This window comes from Corvus hawaiiensis, chromosome 19 (genome assembly GCF_020740725.1).
Source record: "Corvus hawaiiensis isolate bCorHaw1 chromosome 19, bCorHaw1.pri.cur, whole genome shotgun sequence".
In the NCBI taxonomy this organism is placed as follows: Eukaryota; Metazoa; Chordata; class Aves; order Passeriformes; family Corvidae; genus Corvus; species Corvus hawaiiensis.
Genome location: NC_063231.1, coordinates 876083 through 899196, shown reverse-complemented (window position 1 = coordinate 899196; position 23114 = coordinate 876083). Strand labels below are relative to the sequence as shown.

At 61.4% G+C, this 23114-nt stretch overlaps 2 protein-coding genes across 9 annotated transcripts; one reads left to right on the top strand and one right to left on the bottom strand.

The window, feature by feature from the left end:
* The first annotated feature begins 1370 nt into the window (after window positions 1-1370).
* On the top strand, window positions 1371-5349 carry NPTX1 (neuronal pentraxin 1). 3 transcript variants are annotated; one of them, XR_007207592.1, is made up of 6 exons: window positions 1371-1844; window positions 2123-2330; window positions 2784-3028; window positions 3128-3307; window positions 3414-4370; window positions 4617-5349. XR_007207592.1 is itself a non-coding variant. In XM_048323963.1 (5 exons), exons 1-5 carry the CDS (start codon window positions 1395-1397, stop codon window positions 3633-3635), a joined length of 1305 nt encoding a protein of 434 aa, XP_048179920.1. In that variant the 5' UTR covers window positions 1371-1394; the 3' UTR covers window positions 3636-5349. The 3 variants fall into 3 exon arrangements, 1 of the variants encoding a protein (XP_048179920.1); XR_007207593.1 differs by having other exon boundaries at window positions 3414-5040; window positions 5204-5349; XM_048323963.1 differs by having other exon boundaries at window positions 3414-5349.
* An 8297-nt stretch (window positions 5350-13646) lies between these two features.
* On the bottom strand, window positions 13647-23091 carry ENDOV (endonuclease V). Of its 6 annotated transcripts, none has more exons than XM_048323461.1 (9): window positions 22973-23091; window positions 22600-22771; window positions 21588-21722; window positions 21159-21198; window positions 20946-21058; window positions 20771-20839; window positions 20077-20205; window positions 16893-16978; window positions 13647-15909 (listed from the first exon to the last, which is right to left on the bottom strand). In XM_048323461.1, exons 1-9 carry the CDS (start codon window positions 23008-23010, stop codon window positions 15879-15881), a joined length of 813 nt encoding a protein of 270 aa, XP_048179418.1. In that variant the 5' UTR covers window positions 23011-23091; the 3' UTR covers window positions 13647-15878. The 6 variants fall into 6 exon arrangements, with proteins under 6 accessions (XP_048179418.1, XP_048179419.1, XP_048179417.1 ...); XM_048323462.1 differs by having other exon boundaries at window positions 13647-15906; XM_048323460.1 differs by having other exon boundaries at window positions 13647-16978.
* Window positions 23092-23114: the final 23 nt, after the last annotated feature.

The window sequence follows — 23114 nt, the reverse complement described above, 5'->3', positions numbered from 1 at the left end:
CGCTGAGAGCAGCTCAGGGAGCTCCAGCCCCAGCGAGGGCTCCTCAGGCCTGCTCCAGGCAGATCAAAGGGGAAAGGACCATGGAGTGGTTGTGTTTTATCTTTTGCAGATCCATGGACTGAAAGCCTTTGTATTTTACTGACCCACTTCACTAATCAAAATTAATTGCTTCATATTTCACAGGATAACTTGGCATTATGTAAATACTCCAGCCATATGTGCTGCTGCAGTGCTGAGCTGAGCTGAGGGGGCCACACTCCTCCATTTACCCCGGCAGGCTGCTTCCAGATCAGGAATTTCCTACCACAATACAATACCCCAGGGAGAAGACAAGGATAAAGTCAACAGGCAGGAGAGGCTCAGGGAGCTGGGACAGTTCCACTCGTGCTCGGGTGCCCCGGCCAAGGGCAGGACGTGGGGAACAAGGGCAGGGGACACTGCTCGCTTGCTGCCCCGGGGCTGAAGGAGAATCGGCCTTGGCTGAGGTGCTGAAGATGACAAAAGTGACAGTTCCAACAGCCACAAGCTATTCCCACCAAGGACAGATCCAGATATTACCTGCAAGGCTCTTTCACTGATTAATAAAGAAGCAAAGCTGCAACTGCTCCCCTGCACTCACAGTGGAGCTGGGCACCGGCACCAGCGGGAGCAGCTGCTCCCCGGGGACACGTGGTGCCTGGGGTCCGTCCGTGCTCCAGCGGCTCCCCCCGGGGCCGGCAGCCCCACGGCTCACCCGTGTCCTCCCCACGGAGCCCCGGGGCGCCCGCGGGTTCCCCTGCTCCACGCGGCACCGACCCACGGGGCTGCCCCGGCCGCTGCTCCCGGAGCGCACCCGGGCACTCGCGGCCACACTCCCGGGACCGCGGGCACCCGCGGGCACCCACGGACTCGCGGGGAGCGCGGGGCGGCCCCTTCCACCCGCGACCCTGCACCGGCAACCCCGCACAGACGTGCACAAGCACAGCGTGCACACACACACGTGTACGCGCACACCCCCGCACACACACCGCACGCTCATCCCCCGCACACGCAGCCCTCACACCCGCACCCCGCACATCCCCGCGCCGCTCCCGGCAGCCCCTCCCCGCGCAGTCTCCTCTGCCCACGCGCGCCGCCCACGCGCGCTCCCGCCCACGGACACACGCGACTCCCGCGCACTCGGGCAGACGGACACACGCGGACACGCGGACACACGGACACCCTCTCAGGCTGACAGAATCACCACCGCACACTCTCACACGCACTCACGCCCCGCTCCCACGCGGGGCCCCCCCGCCGCGGGCCGGGATTCCGCGCTCCGTGACGCCCCGCGCGGCCCCGCCCGGGCGCGATAAAAGCGGCGGCGCCGCAGCGGAGCCGGAGCCGGCCCGGAGCGAGCGGAGCCGAGCGGAGCCATGGCCGCGGGGCCGCCCGGCAGCCGCCGCCTCCTCCTGCCGCTGCTGCTGCTGCTCCTGGGGCCGGCGCTGGGGCCGGCGCTCGGCCAGGGCCTGGGACAGACGCGCTTCATCTGCACCTCGGTGCCGCTGGACGGGGACGTGTGCGCGGCCTCGGCGCTGGGCACCGGCTCGGCCGAGGAGCTGAAGGGCACCGTGCTGCAGCTGCGGGAGACGGTGCTGCAGCAGAAGGAGACCATCATGAACCAGAAGGAGACGATCCGCGAGCTCACGGCCAAGCTGGGCCGCTGCGAGAGCCAGAGCGTGCTGGAGCTGCCCGGCGAGGGAAAGGGCAGGAAGGGCTTCTCCAAGAACACCATGGGCGACCTGTCGCGGCCGGCCGCAGCCGAGACCCTCAGCCAGCTGGGGCAGACGCTGCAGTCCCTGAAAACCCGGCTGGAGAACCTGGAGGTACGCGAGGAGAGCCGGGGAGCCGCACAGCCGGGCACCGGGAGACACGGGGAGCCGGGGCACCCGCGCGTCCCAGCACGGGGAGCGCGGAGCCGGGCACCGGGAGCTGGGTGATCGTCAGGGGAGCCGGGCAACCGGACATCGGACACCGGGAGACCCGCGGAGCCGGGGACGGGCAGCCGCGGAGCAGGGCACCGGGCACCGGGGAACCCGCGGAGCCGCGCACCGGGAGCCGCTGCCCGGTGGTAACAGCCCGCTCCTCTGCTCGCCCCTTGCAGCAGTTCAGCAGGATGAACTCCTCCAGCCAGACCAACAACCTGAAGGACATCCTGCAGAACAAGATCGATGACCTGGAGAAGCAGGTGCTGTCGCGGGTGAACAGCCTGGAGGAGGGCAAGCTCAGCCCCCGCAACGAGTCCGAGGAGCGCGGCAAGATCGAGAGCACCCTCACCTCGCTGCACCAGCGCATCAGCGACCTGGAGAAAGGTACCGGGCGCTGCCCACCCCCGCCCGCCCGCGGGACCCCCGGGCCGGCTCCCGGAGCCCCCCCGCCGCTGGGGACCGGGCGCTGCCGGACGATGCGGAGCCGCTCCCGCGGGCAGATCTGCCGAGCCCGTCCCGGTGCCCACCCCGGGAGCGATCCCTCTCCCCCAGCTCGGCTTTCCCCGTGGCAGGGGTTGGAGCTGGCTGATCGTTAAGGTCCCTCCCAACCCAGACCCTTACTCGGTGACTCCTGAGGCAGCCGGTGCCCGCGGGCTCCGCCGCCGGGGATGCTCCGGCCGCTGCCCGCCCCGGGGATTAGGGAGCCGCGCGGCGCCAGAGGGATTTGCTCCTCGCTGCCGTCTCAAGGCCCGTTACATAACGGGGTGGGGAGGGGGGAACCCCCAAAGGGGCAGAAAGGGGGCCCGGCAGGAGCCCACCGCCCCTGCGCTCCCACAGGCCAGAAGGACAACCGGCCTCCGGACAGGTTCCAGCTCACCTTCCCCCTGCGCACCAACTACATGTACGCCAAGGTGAAGAAGAGCCTGCCCGAGATGTACGCCTTCAGCATCTGCATGTGGATCAAATCCAGCGCCTCCCCCGGCATGGGCACCCCCTTCTCCTACGCTGTGCCCGGGCAGGCGAACGAGCTGGTGCTCATCGAGTGGGGCAACAACCCCATGGAGATCCTCATCAATGACAAGGTACAGCCCCGGGCCGTGGGGAGGGTGCTGGGCAGGGGGGACGGGCTGGGGGCAGCGTGCGGGACCCCCATGTGCACCACCCTGACCCGCTGCCTGCAGGTGGCCAAGCTGCCCTTTGCCATCAACGACGGCAAGTGGCACCACATCTGTGTCACCTGGACCACGCGGGACGGCGTGTGGGAAGCCTACCAGGACGGCACACAGACGGGCAACGGCGAGAACCTGGCCCCCTACCACCCCATCAAGCCCCAGGGCGTCCTGGTCCTGGGCCAGGAGCAGGTGAGGGCTGGGGACGGGTGCGGGGGTCCCTGCTGGGTCGCTGCACCCGAGGGGACGCACGGGGCCACCTGGCCACGTGCCCCCGGTGACGGCGGCTCCTCCGCAGGACACGCTGGGCGGAGGGTTCGACGCCACGCAGGCCTTCGTGGGGGAGCTGGCCCACTTCAACGTGTGGGACCGCAAGCTGAGCCCGGGGGAGGTGTACGGCCTGGCCACCTGCAGCTCCAAGGCACTCGCGGGCAACGTCATCGCCTGGGCCGAGGCCAACATCGACATCTACGGCGGGGCCACCAAGTGGACTTTCGAGGCCTGTCGCCAGCTCAACTAGGGCCACGGACAAGCGAGAGAAACCTCCTCAGCGGGTTCCTTTATTTATTTTTTTTTTCTCCTCCTTTTTTTGCGCAAAAACAACCGAGAACGAAGCCACCCGACTTGTCCCGGGAGCAGGGATGCCCCGGCAGCGGGGTGCCCGCCCCCGGAGCCCCACGACCCTCCGGTTTCTGTCTTGCCAACGTCCTTCAACGCCTGCGTGCCTTGGCCTGGCGCGGCTGCGCCCCCCCCGCCGCCCCCCGGCCCGGCCCCCGCTTCGCCGCCGCTTTCCTTGGGCACCGGCGCCTGAAAAGGCTGCGGGGCCCGACCCAGAGCCCCCTCGGGGCTCCTCTTGGTCCAGCCTGACCCCCGGGAGGGTGGTGCCCCCGGAGCCGGGGGAAGGTTGCAGCCTCCTCCCCAGCTGTGCTCCAACCCGGGCTGGCGACAGCAGCTGGGAGCCCGAGGAGGGCCCGACCCCTCCGTTCCCAGCCCCGGGGAGGAGCCGCCCCCCTTCCCAGGTGAGCCCCGCGCCCCCTCCCCGGCCGGCGCTGCTCCCGAGCACCACAGCCATAGCCCCGGGCTGCGGCGGGCACCGGGCGGGACCCGCGGCGGGACCGCCCCCGGCCCCGCTCCCCGACCTGCCGCACTCAGGTACCCCCGGCCCCGCCGCCTGCAGCCCCCCGAGGCCTCCTACGCGCCGTAGCTGGTGACAAATAGCCTTTACCGTCCCCTCCAGTCCGGCTCCCACTGACAGGTCTGAAGCCTTTCTGCTTTTGATAATACAGTCTCTTGTTTCTCTTACTGTAAAGGGAAGTTTATTACCAATTAAAAAAAAAGGGTATTTTTATGAAGATAAAAAAAAATAGAATTATTAGCGCTCCCTGAGAAAAAAAACGTGCTTTGAGATTCTGTGGGATAAAAAGAGATAAAGAAGCATATTTTGAGATAACAGATGCATTTTGTATGGTTTCCTTTTCTAAACTCCTGGTTTGTACTACAGATTGCAGAAATCACTCCCCAGCCCCCCTCCTGCCCCCTCAGGGCAGCCCTGGGCGGCAGTGGAGGATGAGACAGAGAATTCACCCGGGGCTCCAGAGCCTCACGACCAACTCCAAAGATGCGGCAAAGAGACGGGCGGAGCGGAGGAGTCCGTGCGGAGCCGGGAGCTCCTCCCGGCCGGGGCACAGAGCCGGCCCCGCCTCGGCTGCTCCGCGGACCCGGCACAGGCAGCAGCACCCCCAGAGCGAGACCCCGCACACGGCTCAGGGCAGCAGATCCTCAGCCGTGCTCTTGGTGCAAGAAAAATCCCCAAACCATCGAGAGTTAATTTCAGTTCCTCCCAAGCCCCTGTTCACATCGGCGAGCACAGGCAGAACCTGCTGAGAACAGCGAGACCATGGCACAGGTTTAACCTCCAGCCCCAGGTGCGTTGGATTTGCCAAAAAACCACGAAAGGGTGTGATGTCAACACAGTGTACATAGTGTACAGTAGGGGAGAGAATTAATGTATCTTAATTTGTCATTATTTTGCTAACCAAAGCTGTACATTTTTCCTACTCCTGGCTCTGTCTCCTTTGGGATTTGAAGGGGTTCTGACACCCCGCGCATCTGGCCCGCATCGGCAGTTCTGACAATGCACTGTTTCTACGGATTCTCATGCTTTTTCCATTTTATTGCTGGGATTACATGAATTGTTGACTTTATTTTTACACAATAAAGCGTGAAGAAAGACACCGGCTTCTCTCACATGTGTCTGTTCCCTGAGCAGCCAGTGCTCAGCAGCTTGTCTTTTTCCACAGGAAGGTTTCATGCCTGCATGAGGCAGGAATTTCTGCCCAGTTCCCCTCGGAGCTGGCTCAGGCACTCCCTGAGCCTCTCTGCCAGGCTGTCTCCTTCTCCTGTACCCTCAAACCACGTCTTTCCCTGGTTTATGTAACACATCACACGAACTGATGTATTTTTTCCTCAAGCTGCTGGCTGGAAGTTCCCTCGGGGCCCTGCCAGGCTGGTGCAGGAGACAGTGGCACCCCCGGGGCTCTGCAGGAAATGCTCCCGGTTTGGGCACCACGGCAAAGCCCCGGGACCGGCGGCCTTGGCTCCCTCCCCCCAGCCCCGCTCGTCCCTCGGGAGCTGGGCTGGGCTCCAGGTGCGGTTCCTGGAAGGCAGCGCTCCCGGGGGAATCTGAGCGCGTGGCTCACAGGGTGATGTGGCTGGAGGCCACCCGTGTGCCGCAGACACGGGACAGGCCAGCGCAGGGCCCCCAACGCTGTCCCCGAGTGCTGCAGCTTCCCCCCTCCCGTCCCACACCGGCCACAGAGCAGCCGTGCCACATGAATTGCATCAAAGATACAAGGAGGAAAATCGACATTTACTCCTTGTGACCAGCCCAAACCGACCTCACACAACCGCCCCGTAACGCTCCCATTCCGCTGCAGCTGGGAGCGGGACTTGCGTGGATCCAGCCCGGGGCACGGGCAGGACACGGTGACAGCAGCACCCCCTTCCTTCCTCCAGCAGAGCGAGGACACGGTGACAGCCCCGAGGTGACAGCCCCGAGGGACGCAGCTGGCGGAACTCAGCACAGCCTTCGCCGCTGCCACGTCTGTGGTCAGCGAGTCTCAGCTCCCGGGGGCTGGCGATGGCCACAGGGAGGGTCACAGCAATGGCCACGTGAGGGTCAGTGAGGGTCCTGCGGCCACTTGCGCTGTATCTTCCCAAGAACATCTCCAGTCACTGCAGCCTCTGGTAAAGGTGTCCCTGACTGGTCACCTGCCACCTCCCACACCTCCAGCTGAAAACAGCACCACAGGGTCCCAACCTTCATCCAGCCCCTGCCACCCCCATAAAGCCTCTTCTTTTCCAGAGGAGAGTGTTTGCTCCTGTGGCTGCTCCACGTCCTTTTCAGGATGCCTCAAGCCATAACCATTGGAATGCAGTGAACAGGGCAAGGGAAGGGAGATGCTTCGAGCCAAACTGCAGGGCTGGGACCCGGCGTGTTTTCCACACCAAAAGCCACGGGCAGGAGCAGAGTGATGAGTGCTGGGAGGGGACAGTCGGCATCGGGAATCTTCTGGGGGCAAGAGGAAAGGTGAGACATCAGGATTGTCTCAGGGCAGTTCACTGAGTCCCACGGGGACAGCTGAGTGCGACGTGCCACCCATCCATCACTCACAGAGAGGAGGCAGGGGGCTGCCATGGCTGAGGGGGCAAGACAGGGTGGGCAGCGACAGGGGCACAGAAGGGGTGTTGAGGAGAGTGGTGCAACCACGAGCTGCCCCCTCCCCAGTTCCCCAGACCCCCCTCAAGCGCAGTAGAGATTCAGAGCAGCATCTCTCCAGGCTCACAAAGGCAGCAGCACCGCAGAGCCACCAGCAGCCCCCCCGCCCACCCGTCCCCGGGCACCGCTGCTCCCCAGCCCTCGGAGCAACTCAGCCCTCGCTGGCGACGCAGACGCCGTCCCCTCCCGCCCCCAAAAAGCAGCTGCTCCAAGGACAGGCTGTTGGGTTTCATGTCACTGGGAACAGCCTACATCCTTGCTAGGGGATGCTATTTATACCCAGGGAACGGGTGGCAGCTCCTGCCTCGCTCTCAGCCCCCAGCCGGGCCCTGGCCCTGGGGCGCTGCCACAACACCCTCAGCCCTCCCAGTGCCAAGGCGAGACCCCAGTGCCCACCCGCTGCTGCAGGAGAGGGAATGATCCCCCGGCCAGAGCTTATGCTGCTCTACAACCTGAGCTGCAATAACAAAATGACACTGACAGGCGGTTTTGGTTTTTTCTGGGGTATCTGGCAAACGCTGCTGTGGTGCAAGTGGGGCTGTTCCCCATGCCAAGGCCGTGGGATGTGGGTGATGGCTGAGGGAGCTGCAGGAACCAAGACTCCAGTGGGTAACAAACCTCCCGCCTCATCACCTCCTGGATTCCCCGGGGCTGCAAGGGACCCTCAAACTCCTCTCAGCCCCCCCAAAAGTCAGTGGGTATTAAACCCTCATGGGTGCAGTCAGCTCAAGCAGCGAGAAGAGAGGCAGAGCAGCCCCAGCCAGGGCCATCCCCGTCCCTCCCTGTCCACGTCCCCATCCCAGCTCGGCACTGCAGCAGCTCCAGGCACGACTCGCGTGTCCCAGCGCCGCGGCCGCGGCGGCAGCAGTGCCAGCTCCTGCGGGAAGGAGGGAGGATCCTGGGAGAGGTGAGGAGCAGCCCGGCCCATCAATCACACACCGTCCTGCCATCTCACGCTGCACCAGGAGCTGCTGCTCGGGGCCGGGAGCTGTTTGGTGGCACCAGTCCCTGCGGTGACAGCCAGCCCCGCGAGCGCTGGGATCAGGGAGCGCGTTCCCGCCCCGGCGCACTAAATCCAGGAGCTTTTAGCGCAGCAGAGCAGATGGAGATCTTGGGCTGCGTGAGGACAGGCCCCAGGACTCGGGAGATGGCTCAAAAATACCGACGGGGGCGAGGGAGAGTCCTTAAGGGCAGGACACAGCTGGGATTTACAGCGCTGATCCGGCTCCTCCGGAGACTCACATGGGAGGGAAACGCCGCTCCGGGCACTTTGCATCCTGGTGCCTCCTCTGCGCCCCTCGCTCGGGACAGGTCCTCCGAGGGCTCCAAGGGGTGAGAGGAGGTGATGGGGAAATGAAAAATTAAATCCGCTGTGTTTTACAGCGAAACACCCCCGAAAAACGGAGACAGCGTGTCCTGAAAAGGCCTTTCCCACATCCCTGCCTGCACGGGAGCGCCTGGGGCCGCCTGCGAGCGGAGCTGCCTGCGGCACTGGGATCAGCACCGTCCCAGAGCATCATCACCACGCAGCGCCCGAGGCGTGCGAGGCACTTAATAAATGCCGTTGTTGGGTTAATTAGCAGTGAATGTGTCATGCCGTGCGCCCGGCCCGCGCCGGCGGCAGCGAGCACATGGCTCCAGGAGACCCGGATTAAATATGCATGAGACGGGGAGCGGTGGGAAGAGCCCCCTGAGCAGTGAGGGGCGCTCAGCTCCCCGCCCGGGCAGGGCTGTGCCAGGGAAACCACAGCAACGTCGGGCACGTGGCGGCAGAAATCCCTCTGTGTTCCCTCCAGAGCGGAGCTGATGGGGGGGTTGTACATCCCCCCCTCCCCAGCACGGACCCCAGACAGGGTGGGGCAGCAGCATCCTGAAGGATGACGCTCCTGGGGGCTCAGGCAGCAGCTCCAACCTGAACTCCCCGAGCAGGGGCCGAGGGGCTCAGCCGGCGCTGGGCACTACGGGGAGGGTCCCGGCTGCCAAAGACCACCCGAGGCTCCCCCGGGACCCCAAGCGGCTCCAAGACGCCACGCTGACGCTGGCACGGGAGGAGGAGGAGAGATGGGCAGGGCTGGGGGAACATCCCGGCTCGGGGAGGGGAAGGATCAGATGGATCCCTGCGAGAGGGCAGGGGGGAGCACAGGGACCGGCCGGGGCACTGCAGGCAGCTGGACGCCTACCCGGGCAGCGAGTCAAGGCCGGCAGACCGTTCCGGTCACAGGCGTGAGTCACTGGCTGTGACAGTGTCCCTCAAATGCCACTCGGGAGCCTTTGCTGGCAGAGCATCGGTTCCTACACCCCGAGGCACTGCCCGGGCATCCCGGCCAGCACAGCCGGGACGGGGCTTCCTCGAGCCCTTCCTCCCCCCGGGGAACCCAACCAGACCTGGCCAGGGCCACACGGAACCAGCAATTCCAGAGCAAACGTTGCTTTTCACACCCCGCAGCCTCTCCAAGGTGCTGCTCCCCCAGCCAGGGCTGACTCCAGGCAGCTCCCAGCAGCAGGGAGACCCCATCCCTCCCCCACGGGGGGCTGGGAGCTGCTGGGAACACGGGGCTGCCCCCCCGTTTTTGGTTCTTCTCAGAATCTTTTCACAGCCTTTTCCCGGGCTCCTCCTCCTGCGACTTTCCCAGCTGCTGTCGAACGTCACCTTGACAGCTGCTTCCTCCGTCCTCCCTTTTCATCCCGATGGATTATGGAGGGGCTCGGATCGCAGACTCCGCCAAGGAGTTCTGGGCGGATCCTCCTCTGGCTGGGGATCCCATGAGGGATCCTAACCACATCCCGGGGGCGCAGAGGGGAATAACAACTCCTCTCCCACCGGAGGGTCCCCGAGTAAGCCCCGCTCCGCCCTGGGGGAGCCCGTGGGTGAGCACGGAGCAGAGGAAGACTCTGTCTTCCAAAGCTGATTAAAAATAGATGCAGCATCAAGCTAATTATGCTGATTAATTAGCATTTGTGGAGCAGAGTGGGCACAGGAGGGGGCACACGGGGAGGAGCGGGTGCTGCAGCGGGGTCAGAGCCCGCCCTGTGCTGCCCCAGCACTCCCAGTCCCCCCCGGGGTCCCCTGTGCTGCCCAGGACTGGAGGTACCGGGGCAGCGCATTTGGGGGTCCCCACGCCCCCACTTCCCTCCCTGTCAGCAACAGATGCCAAACTCCACAGCGCTGCTGGAAATTAGGTCAGCGATAGCCTGCAGCAGATTTGAGCATTGCTCATCCTGCCGGGGCTCTGGTGCAAGTGGGAGATGCCACAGGGCAGCCCCACACCAGCGGCCACCCCCGGCCCGGCTGGCAGCGAGGGAAGGAGGGATGGAAAGGTCTGGATCAGCCTCTAAATCCCCTCCTGCCAGGGAGGGGTGAGCAGGGAGGCAGGGCTCCCTCGTGCCGCTGAGTCAGTGCTGGTGGAAGCTGGGGAATGACAGCACCCCCGAACACCCACACACACACCTGGAGTCTCCCCCCAACACCCGATGGGGTGGGAAAACCCCTCAGGGACGCAGCGGTGCTGATTTATTCCTTCTGGAAAGCGGAGCAGGGCCCCAGGTGCCCACAGTGACGGTGCCCACTCCCAGCTCACACCAGCCTTTCCTCTCCAGCCCCCGCAAAGCCTCCCCATGCCCAGGCCCGGGAGGTTTCGTGCACCGGCGTTGGATTTGGGATGGGTTGTGCTCCACAATTGGCAGCGCTTTCGGCTCCCTTCTGCTACCTCCCCAGGCCCCCATATGTTGGTGTCATGAATATTCATGAGCTCTGTGGAAGCATCCAGGGCTGGGAGAGGAGCCCCGGCCCCGGTGGATCCCGGTGCTCCCGGGCTGCCCGATCCCCCGGCATGGCCGGGACCCCACAGCCCCCAGCCCCGCAGCTCGACCCTTTCCCAGCCCCGCCCGCCTCGCACTCCCGACACCCAGGGCCCTTCAAAAGGCTGCAACAGCGGCACCGTCCCAGACACGCTCCTGCTGCGGCTCTGCTCCCCTTTCCATCTGCAATTTCGGGAGCAGCTCCTGCTCCCTTCCCTCGCTGCCGGCGCTGCAGCCGCGCGGGCCCAGCGCAGGCTGGCAGATCCCGGGCAGGAGGATGGGGAACGGCGGCGGCGCGGCGGGGAAAAGGAGCCTATTCCCAGCAAAATGGAACTTATCCACCTGCAGCCGCAGGCGTGAGGAGGCTCCGGGCGGCCGCGGGGACCACACAGAGCTGCCTGACCGGGGGGGCTTCGTCCTCAGGCTCAGAGGGAGTGCCAGGAGACGCCGGGATGTTGTCCCCAAGGGACTGGGATGTCCCTGGCCCCGATGGTGCCCCACGGGCGGGGCAGAGCCCGGCTGCTGCCCTGCTCTGCCTCGGGGCCGCAGCAGTGCAGGCAGGAGCAAGAACCACATCAAATTAATTGGATCCCAGTTTACTGCAAACAAAGAGGAGGCAGGTGACATTTACCTAGCGGAGTAATTGATATCCGAGTAATTTGTTGGAGTAACCTCATTACATGCCAGCTGGATTTCCACACCCTCCCAATCCCACTCATTACAAACAAGGTTTGTGCGTTAATCAGAGCACTTTAATCGCGGTGCTGCCCACCATCCCTCCAGCAAGTTACAAAGCCGCCAGATTTATCACAGACCCTAAACACTCTCCCAAGAACCGCTGGGTATTTTATCAGCAGGCAGTGCTGCTCCTCGGGACAACACCGGACATTTCTCCCTCCAGTGATGGCTCAGGGGCACAGCCGGCTCCTGGCACCACCTCTCCTCCCTTCCCTCTCCCTCCATCCCTGGCCTGGCTGATCACCTCCTCCTCCTCCCCGGCGCAGCCAGGAGCTGTTCCCTCACCAGACGAACGGCTCCAGCCAAAACACGAGCCGGGAGCTGCCGGCAGAGCCTCCCCCGCCCGGCTCGGGGCTCTCCGAGCGCTCCGTGAGCACAACACCACAAACAAATCCCCGCATCCATGCTGGAGCTCCCGGGCAGCAGCGGCGGGCAGTGACCAGCTGGGCTTTGCAAGCAGAGGCACAACGTGCCAGGCAGCCAGTCCAAGAAAAGCAGGAATAAGCGTGTTCCTAAGGAAACATCCTGCATCGAGCCCCCGAGGTGGGAACTAACCCAGGAATTCATCACGGGTTGGTTTCATAGCCTCGATTGGTGTTTTTAAAGCTGATCGGGCTGCCAGGATGGGGACAAGGCACTCCCAGCGTGTCCCCATGGAAGGAACCAGCCCATGTGGGACCCCACAGAGCTCCAGAGCAGCTCCTTGTGTGCCTCTGTCCCGCTCCCCCCAGCCCGGTCCCCCCTGGCCCTGGGTACAGAGGAGAAGGTGCCATAAAATGTGGGTCTTTACTGACCTGCCCAAGAGCTCCTGCACCCTCTGCCCCACCTCCACCTTCCCCTCCGGGGGACACAGCCCCAGCCCGCAGCAGGAGAGATTTGTTGCCCCATGGATCTACCACCTTGCTTTGGGCTGAGCCCTGCACAAGCTGCTCCATCACCCTCATGACACAGCTCATGATCATCTCATTTGCTATTAATTTGCTTGTCAAGAGAAATTCCACTCATTTGCTTTTAATTAATGGGGCCTTAAAATAAAGCTGGGGGGTGGTGGGGCTCTGGCGAGAGGATCAGGGAGGATAAACCAACATCAACAACGGAGGAGCAGTTGGGGTGGAGAACTATCTATAGGACAAAAGGAAGGGAAAAATAATTTTAAAAAAGGACAAAAGGACAAAAAAAAAAGAACAAAGAAACCCTGCAAGGGAGCCATGGTTCCCCAGCTCCCTCTGCACACCCGGGCTCTGCCCAGGAGCCACCACAGCCAAGAGGCCTCAGCTGCCACAGGGGGGGCCAACACTAAAAATGCCCATTTAGAACCAGAGCTGGGGAATGCTCTGAGAGCCAAGGGACACAGCTGCCCCAGCCAGCCCCACAAACACCAAATGCTCTGGGAATGTGGGAAAGGAGCGGGGCTCAGCTGCCTGGGCCCAGCTCCACACCCACTGGGAGCACCCAGACCATGGCTCAGACCTGAAGCTGGACCTGGTTTGAGGAATCAGGAGGGAAACAGCCCCTCCTAAACCCACCCAACCGAGCCAAAGGGAAGAGGAATGAGAGTTGGGGTCAGGGAGGGGGGAAATCCCAATCAAACACTTCCCCCGTCCTCGGCAGGAGTGTCCCGAAATACAAACCCTGAGTCACTGGAGCTCAGACTGCACAGGCAGCACCTACACTGCCACAAGCTCCAGACACGGAGGCGGGAACTCATCCCACCCGGCTTCAGACACCTGTGAGGGAGCTGCTCATCCACAATTCCTCAAAACTCGCAGAACAAACACAGACTTGCATCCTAAAGCATCTCCTCTCCCTTCTCCTGGAACCCCAGATGAACAAGGCAGGTGCAGGGATCCTCCTTCCTGATCTCCAGGTGTCCAAATAAAACAGAGGAAGCAGATGCAGAGAATGTGCAGCAGAACCATTCAGCACCTGGGAGTCAGGAAACCCAACCCCAAACCAATTCTGCGCCAGTTTGTCACCCAGGAGCCATCACTGGGCAGCCACATCCCTGCTCCAGCACCACAGCTCATTCCCCAGCAGCACTGGGGGGGTGACCAAGGCCTGAGACACCTCCAGAGACTCCCAACTAGTCACAGATGGAAACGGTGAAGAGAAAACCCTGCTGGTGACAACAGGAGGATGTACAACCAGTCAGCAGTAAGCAGTTTCCTCTGATTCCCAACAATTTAACACCCAGAAAAGGCAATTTCCAGCAAACAGTTTAGAAAGACAAGCCACGTATGAGTTTATTTCGAAGGACACTCAAGCTCCACTCTCTGAGTTCCTGTTAAGAGGTTTCAAGCATTACAAAGAGATTTTCCCTTCCCAGGGTTATAAACCAATTAGATAAAGACCAAGTTAATCCCTTATTGTGTCCAAAGAGCTACAAGCAGACACCAAACACAGAGATTAGTCCCTTCCTTTGAGCACCCCGCAGCCCAGGCAAACCCCAAGCCGAGGAGCACAGAGCCCCTGGCTCCAGCAGGGCTGCACAGGGGGCTGCCAGGACACTGCAGCACCATCCTCCTCCCAAACCCTCCCCAGGTGACTCAATCCAGAGTCATCTGAGTTTACCTGAACCTGGAACAGAGGAGTTCAGAGCCTCACGCCGAGGGAAGCCGGGGCAGTGATGCAGAGCCACGTGCTTGGACTTTTTATGTTGGTTTTTTTTTTACCTGATTTTTCCTCACCCCCCCGGGCAGAGGCAGCTGGGGGGGGGGCTCAGGCCAGCCTAGGACAGCAGTGTCCCCAGCCCTGGGTCCCTCACGCTCCTGTCGAGGAGCTGGGCTCAGTTCCTTGAGCTTCCACCCAAATCACAGCTTTGGCTGCAGAGCCTCCCCTGACCAGCCCACCCCAAATCTCTCATTGTCAAATGCCAACTAGAAGCACAAAAAAAAAATCACCAACAGCTCAGGGATTCAAAGCACAGACGTTAGATTAAACATGAGGTTAAACCCAGAGCAGGAAGAGCCACAGTCGCACGTGCTGAGGGCTCCCCTCTTCTGCCAGGGCCATCCTGGAGGAGCTCCTCCCCACAGAGCCTCCTCCAGCACAGCTGAGTCAGATAAGGGGCTTCACTCAGCACAGCTGGGGTCAACCTGCAGTGGGAGCGGTGTCACCCAGAATTTGGGACGAGCCAGGGCCCAGCACAGGCCAGAGCAAGCAGAAAACCCAGATGGATTTCCCCGGTGTTCTGCCCATGAGGTCCAGGAAGGAGCTGTTCCCCGCCCACTCTGGCACTTGTGCCTGAATTTGTGACAGGCTTTAGGAGCCTGCCCCCATGCTCAGAGAAGTCGCTGATTTGTGTGGGGTTGGAATGAGGAATGAACTGATCCCTGCTGGCAGCGGTGCTGTGGCTCTGTCTCCACCCTGCTCCCTCGGGACAGGACACTCCCAGGACCAGCTCCAGAGCTGCCCACGGGCCCCAGGGGAGCTGGGTCTATGGCTTCCCCCCTTTTCCCATCCGGGTTTCCAGAGGGACAGCCCAGACCCCGACACAGCAGAGGCAGAACGGGCTGGGTTTTGTCCCCCCCACCCAGAGCAGCTCTAAGAGAAAAGAACTGAAGTTGTACAACAAATTTATGCAAAATTGAGGTTAAAACAGCCCACAGGAGCCTGACCCGAGCACCCCTCCCCAACCCAGGAAAGCATCCTTCCTCCTCTTCAGGCTGGGATCCCACACAGCCACACCCTGATCTCCCAGAGCACGTTCTGCTCCTGCTGCTCTTCAGGAACAGTCAGGAACCACCTGCCAGCCTCAGCCAGGACCCCACACCTTGGGAGAAGCTTTGGCCCTGCAGGCTGGCCGAGGGTCGAGGATGATTTGGGCACAGCAGCTCTTGGCTCTGGGCTCTGCTGGGGCTGCGTCAAAACTCCAGCCTGGGATCTGGGCACTCGCAGTGCTCTGTGCGCCAGGAATGACCTCCCCATCCTCCTGGGATCCTTTCCCCTGAGATGATCCTTCCTTCAGGAAGAGCGGGGCAGCAGGGCTGTTCCCCCCGGAGCTGGAACGGGGCTGCTGCTCCCCAGAGACGTGGGAGGGAACGGGAGAGCCCAGGCTGCAGGGACGGGGAAGCTGCTCCAGAAACAGCAGGAAGGGAGGTGTCCGTGCCCCAGAGGTGTGGCAGGAGACACAGGCCGGCTCTGGGGGGAAATGCCTCAACACCCCTTTGTGAATCGCCCCCTGCAGCTGCCCACGGGCTCCAGGGAGGTGTTGCAAACTCACACGTGAGCCTTTGCTTATACAAAAGATTTTAACAATACTTGAAAACAAACCCTGAGAAATTCACTGCAAGGATTCTCCCTGAGCAGTGGCTGGTGCTGTCCTGAGGGACACAGCCTGGCACAGCTGTCCCTCAGGGTGGCACTGGGCTCCTGCATCCAGCAGGACTCAGCCTCGGTGCAGGAGAGGACCCAGCAAAGAGGAGCTCTGCAGTTTCTTCTGGCACCAGACTAATCCTCCAATTCAGCCTCCTTTTTGCTGCTGGGAACAAAAAAGAGAAAGTAGAAAGTAGGTTTTTTTAAAAAAAAGTAGAAACCAACAGGTACAAACAACTGGCACTTGGTGGCCGAGGAGCTCAGGTACAGAGGGTGTGAGAGACAAGGTCACAACTGGAGTGAGTGTGGGGTTCTGGTGCACTCCCCTCCAAACCAGCCAGAGTGAGCTCCAGCAAACACTGGGGACACCTGGCCTGGCACTCCCAGAGCTGCCCCACGGCCTGGCCATGCTGAGAAGTGCCACCACAGCAGCTGAGAGAGCCCCTTGTCCTGCCCCTGGGTGCACAACTCAAAGAACAAAGGAGCTGAGCAGGATCCAGCACCATCCACGTGTCCTAAGGAATCCACTCACAGAGCTGCCTCAGCCAGCACTAATAATCCCCCACTCCCCCAGTGCCACCATCCCCAGCTCTGCTCCCTCAGAGCCCTGACACACCGGGCTCACCCCGAGCAGCTCTTGGGACAGGGCTCCCTGCTGTCTGCCCAGCCTGGTCCTGGGGCTGAGGGGGCCCAACACTGCTGTGAACCCCACTGGAGAGGCAGCAGAGCCACAGCACGAGGAGCTCCTGCACCTCAGGGGACCTGCCATGGATTTACCCCGACCTGACACCCCCTGGCCCACCTTATGTAAGAGTGGGGGGACTCTGACCCTCCCCAAGACCTGGGGGCCAAAACCAGCTCCCTGCAGGTATTTCTGTTCACCCTCACGTCATACCTGTGGGCGTTAGGGCTTTCTTATGACCAGTGCTGAAAAAAGACCAAATCCCCTCTGCCCTTCCCCAGCTCAGGACACGGCGCTGTCGGAAGCAACGTGTGAGGCAGCGTGGCCACACGGAGCAGAAATCACCTTCTGGAGGCAGCACATGTCCTGATCTCCTCACCCAGCTCACCTTGTTACCCTGCCTGTACCTTTAATGCCATTACTGCAGCTCATTCCACGAGCAGAGCCCCTTTTGCCCACACACCCACCTCTCTGGGCTGGCAGGGAGAGCCTCCAGCCCCTCCAGCGGAGCACAGGGCTGCTTCCGAAGGTACTCCCTGGACCTAATGTCAGCCTGGAACCGAGGAAGAAAATGAGTGAGAAATGGCTGAGCAGCCTGGCTGGTGCCTGCTCTGCTATCCCAGTGTGTCCCATCCACCCTGCTGTCAGCACATCCCACCAGAACACTGCATGGCCCAGTGTTACAGCAAGGCAGGACAGCCTGGGGCCAGGAGAGCACCAACCACATCCCAGGAACTGTTAGACAGCGTTGCTGGGCATTCACTGGGTGTTCCTGCCCCCACCCTGAGGTGTTTGCTCAGCCCTCCAGTGCTGCACGACTCAGCAGCAGACCCTTGATGCCATCACAAGCACATCCCAGGCTCTTGGACAACTTTGAGGACTGGCAGTTGATTTTTACAGTCCTTCAAAGTTTTTTCTCCTTTAGAAACTTCTTTCCCAAACACACTGCTGTGACATTTCCGAGCAGCTGCTGTGCCCACCTCAAAGGCAGAGTGTCTCTCCCCACTTACAAAGCAGGATGTGACCTTCCCAGCTGGAAAAGCTTCACAGTGTCTGGTGATGCTTGGAAATTGGGTTAACACATCCCCGGGGACTGTCCTTGAAGCATTGGCTGCTCTCCCCCCACGCTGCTCCCGAGGAGCCTCTCCTGCAGCCCCGGCAGCCCCCAGGCCCCTCAGCGCGAGCCCCCAGCAGAGGCTGTGCCTGCTGCTGGAACCTGCTCCACAACTGCAGAGCCTCCTGCCAGCTGAGAAGGAGAGAGTTACATAAGGGGTGGTTTGTTTGGGAGATTTTTTTCCCTTCTCTCTATAATTGGACAGTTTCATAACCGAACTGACAAATAACTTTGATCACTCTTCAGGATAAGCGATTACGTGACGGATTTTATAACCAGGGAAGGAGGCTGCTCAATAGTCCCCACGGGGAGACCAAGGAGCAGGAGGCACAGCTACCAACTATTTTTCTAGGGAAGAAAAAGCCCAACCACATTCTTCTGAGAACATCAGCTAATGCTTGATGAGGTAGCAGTTCCCAGGCAGGGCTCACTCCTAACACAGCACTGGAGTCAGCTTAAGGTGGTGATTAACCATGGGCTTATCAATAAAATGGATCACTGTCCTGCAATAATCCTCACAGATTTGGGTTATTTTCAGAGGGGATGAGTGCTGGCTGTGGAATTGGTGCTTTGTCTGTTATCTGAGGGGCTGTGGTGGCCCCTGTGCACAGCAGGCGTGGAGGGGGTGCACCCAGAGGGAGCTGGAGTCTCAGGACACCCGTGACTGCTGTCCAGTCCCAGAGGAGAGGCTGATGCCTTGTCTCATTCTCCTGAGGGCAAGTGTTCAGTGTTTCACAGGACCAGGGCTGGGCCTGGCACGTGGAACGAGGACTGAGTGGGATGTAAATACTGATTGCAGCTGACAAGGGAAGTTCATCCCTCTGCTTCCTCCGAGATCGCTTCTCTCACCTGCACCTCAGCCAGTTCCTTGGCAGCACAACCACACTGTGGGCTGAACACAAACAGACCGCTCCCGCTCCCTGCCTGGATAGCGCTGCATTCCCAGGAGGCACCACATCCCCTAAAGCAGGAGGTCTGAGCTCCCACAGCAGCTGCACTGCACGTGCTGCCCTACACAAACCTCAGCCACAGCCTCAGGAGCTATGGGCAGCTGAGCTCTCACAGACCATTTTATTTCCAGGGCTGCCAGAACTTCCAGACCAGGACCTGATGATCCACAGGTCTCTCCTGACACTGGGAAATCCATAAGCACTGCACCTGTCAGGTCTGCAATTTCTGGAGACATACCACAGCAAAAAGGCCAAGTTAGCCACCCATGGCAGCATTCCCCACAGCCTCCTGCTTCCTGACTCCAGCTCTAGGTGCCCAAGAGCTGAGGCTTTCAGCTCCGCCTGTGCCAAGAGCTGTGGCAGTCACCACACAGAGGAAGCGTGGCAGGGACAAGTCCCATGGAAAGGTTTGAGTGTCCTCATCTTCTGCCACCCCTCCAGAGTAAACACACTCCCCTGTTGGATTTTTCATCTCTCTGTAAGCAAAGTGATAATAATTCATTCCATCACTCTAAGGAAAAGGTCACAGAGAACTGGAAGAGTCTCCGAACATGAGCAAATCCTGGAGATGTCTGGAAGCGAAATGAGGGTGACGAAAAGCTCCGAGACACCTTTTAGATTCCAAAGGGAATGCTTTTCCCTTCCCTTTGAACACGCCGAGCTGCAGAGCTGGCTCGGAGCTCTGCAGAGGCATCTGTCCCTGGCTGGAGCAGGTTACATAAGGAGCTCCACCAGCCTCCTCCGGTCTGGCAGGTGCTGGGGCTGAGACTGGAAACTCCAGCTCTGCTATGGACACCCCAAGGCTCATTTTGCTCCAAGGACTGAGATTTTGGGGTAGTTTTTAAGTAGAGTCTCAGTTCCAGAGAACACTGCAGCTCTGGAGCAGCACCCAGCAGGGTCACCCAGCACTGCCCCGGGCACTGCTCAGGTGGGCACACCCCTGATCCTGCCACAGCAGCGATGCCAATGGGCTCTCCCAGGGCAGTGTTAGGGACAGGGACACCTGGGCAGGCCCTGGCGTCACTTCTGGCTCTGGGCTGTGGAGCCACCAACAGTAGAGTGACCTCGGGGAGAAGGGAAGCACTTGCCAGGCCAGAAGTCCCAAAAGCTTTGAGCTTCTCCTGAGCCTTTCCCCAAGTTCTGCTACGATTTGTAATGAGCCAAGGCTGAGCCTCGGCGGCAGCTGCAGCTCGGTGACGGTGATGCAGTGCTGTCACCTGCTGGCTGGCGGCTCCGTGCGGAGTGCGGCAGCGGGAAAGGCCCAGAGGAGCAGCACTGCGGGCTGTGCTGGGCTCCAAGTGCCCGGGAAAACCGCATTCCCAGCTCCTGGGGATTAACACCACCATCACAGGAGCTGCCTGCAGCAGGAAATCAGTCAGGCTGGGTCTGCAGGCAGGGCTGGGAATGCTGCCGGGCACTGCGTCAGGAGAACGGGCCTGGAAGGACCAGTGAACACCCCCGTGGGCTGGGGGAACAGCCCAGCAGGAGGCTGTCAGCAGCACAGGAGGGGCAAACTGAGGCTCTGGAACACCCCAGGGCTCGGCTGCCCCTGCCCCCGCCTGCCCTCCCCCGGCTGCCCGGCCGTACCTGCCGGATGGGCTCCGGGATGCGGAAGCGGCAGCAGGCCCTGACGAGGCGCACGGCCGTGTCCAGGCTCACCCGGTGGCCCACGGAGACGTAGAGGGGCTTGGAGCTGTTGTTGCAGCTCCGCAGCACCTGGGCAGTCAGAAAAGAGGGATCAGGCACTGAAGAGGCTCACTTGAACACACCCAGAGGGGCAGGGGAATTAGGAGCCAGCCAGACCCCTCAGGTGGGGTGGTGGCTCTGCGTTTGCAGCTCCCAGCCTTCCTGAACATCATCTCCATCCCAGTGTCTCCTCCAGGGACTGTTTGTCCCTTGTGGCCCTTCCCCAAACGCCTCAGGCTGCTCTGGGATGCAGGGAGATGTGCCAGCACAGGCTGACAGCACACACAGGAAGTGTCTTACAGCTGCCTGTTCCTGCTCTGAATCAGACGCTCCCAGACTGATCCTGGGAAGCTGCCAGGGAACTGGCACCTCTCCCAGACTGTGGCTCACAATCCAGGGTGCTGGAGCACCTCAGGTGCCACAGCCACGGATGTGAACGTTCCTGACACCTGAGCTGCCAACTCCCTACAACCACCTGAGCTCTCAGGAAGGGGCCAGCAGTGTCACTGGTCACCTGTCCACAGCTGCCCTCCTGGACGGGATCACTGAGACAGCCCCGCTGTGCAGAGTGACCAGTGGCCAAGTGACAGCTTACCATGCCCAGGACTTTCCCCGAAGTGCCTGTCAGTGGGAATGTCTCTCCTGACCTCTGTAGGGAGCGGACCTAGGGACAAACACACACGAGTCAGGTCATTAGCACATAATTGTATGTGGTGTCCAAATTCCCTTGGGATATTAAAAACCAGAGCTAAATCCCAGCCTGGCCTAACCTGCTCCCTGTGCAGCTCGTCCCTGACCAAGCCATCCACCTGCAGGAGGTTCTTGGCCACTCCAATGCACGGCAGGTCCGTCAGGACTCCCAGGTGACAGGCTGTGCCAAACCCTGCCAACAACCAGCCACTGTAACTGCAGGACACCAGGAACAGGAATCCCAAGGAGCAGCACAGGGACCAGGAGAGCAGGGCTCTCCAGGAACAGCCTACCTCTGGGATGGAGCAGGCCATTCCCATCTACCAGAAGCACCTGAAAAAGCCAAAGCGGAAATGTTATTTCCTGGACACTGAGAGCACTCCAAGGAGCATCCAGGGATGCTGGCTCTGGGAGGAAGGAGAAATCTCTCTTGGTTCTTCACCTCTCCCTTGTAAGGCTCTTCCTGCCTGTGCCTGACCCTAAAGCAGCAGCAGCGTGGGGCTGGCAGCGCCCTGCACACACCGCGGGGCTCCCACTGCCGTGGGAGGCCTGGCTGCTCTCAGCTCCGCATCCCTGCTCCCTGAGGACAGCGAATGGATGCTCCAACACAGCTCTGCCCCTGCCCCTCCCGCCCCACCAGCTCAGGCTCCGGAGGGACAACCCCCTTCCCAGGATTCTGCACCCAGGACACCCCAACTCGGCACAAGGAAAGGACACCACACCTGAGGCTGGAGCTGGGGCTCCTCCTGCTGCAGTCTCTGGACAGCTTCCACCAGGAAGGGGACCTCTCGGAAGGCCAAGAACCCGGCCACGTACGGGGCACTGACGGCCACCATGCGGCAATCCTGGTACAGCACCTGGGGCAGGCACAGACAAAACCTCGGGACGCTGCCCGAGATCCCTGGATGTTCCAGAGGCTCCTCCTCTGGTTCACGCCCCCTCTGCTCACCCCTTTTAAACCCAGGAACCGGTCAAAGAAAACCCCGTGAGGCAGCACAAAAAAATGATTCTTGCCTTGCCCTGCAGAGCACAGCAGGACTTGAGATTCAGTTCATTAAAATCCCAGCAGACAGCATCGAACTTTATTTCTCTGCTCATTAGAGCCTTTACAGTTAAAAATAATTTTTATATCATTTTGAAAGCTGGGAAAGAGACCAAAAATCTTTATTAGTTCAAGTAAAATGACTGTGAGATCCATGACAGGTTTGGAAAAGCTTTCCGATGTCACATCCCATATTATCAGCCAAGAACTCACACACGAGACTCTGCACTGGAGCACTACGAACACCTCTCTCTGCCCACGGGCACCAGCTCCCCTGCACAGACACCGCAGCTGCCTCTGAACCCTGGGAGTTCCCAGCCATCCTACAAAACTCCCGCAATTGGGAGCTGTTTGTATCACACCTTCCTAAACTTCTGCCTAAATCCTTACATAGATTTTTTTTCTGTTTATCTTTCTTGGGAACACACACAGAATCACGGAATGGTTTGGTCGGGAGTGACCGTGTAGCGCAGCCCACACCTTCCACTCGCCCAGGTGGCTCCAAGCCCCGTCCAGCCTGGCCTTGGACTTCAGGGATGGGGCAGCCGCAGCTGCTCTGGGCACCCTGTTCCAGGGCCTCCCCACCCTCACAGGCAGGAATTTCTTTCCAATCTCCCATCTAGCGCTGCCTCAGAGCCCGTGGTTACGGCACGGCCGGACACAGCCCCGGCACGGGGCGCTCCCCGCGGTACCTCGAGAGCCGGGAAGCTGAGCACGACCAGGGAGGCGCAGGCACGGCTGTCGTCGCCCTTGATGTAGGATAAATCCACACCTCCCACTCTCTCCAGCCCGGCAAAACGGGCATCTTCCTGCCACTCCTCGGTGTCCTCCTCCACCACGCTGGCCTTCAGCCGGGCCTGCTCCCTGCGAGACCCCCGGCGCCGCGGTGAGAGCGGGGTCCCCTCCCGGGAGCCGCATCCCCGCGCCCCCGTTCCGCCCGCCACGAACCGCGCCCCGCTCGCTCCCGGGGAGCCCCCAGACCCCAAGCACGGGGCTCTTCCGTGGCTTGTGCGGACGCGGTGCCGGGGGAGCCCCGAGCGGCCCGGTCCCTCCCCCCCCCGTTACCGTTCCCAGCGGCGGCGCCGCCCGGGGGACGCGGCCATGGCGGAGCGGGCCCGCCCGTCCCGCAGCGCCGCCGTCCCCCGGAACGCGCGGCCGAGCGCGGCCGTTCCGGGCCGGGCTTAGCGCCGGGTCCCGGCAGCGGGCG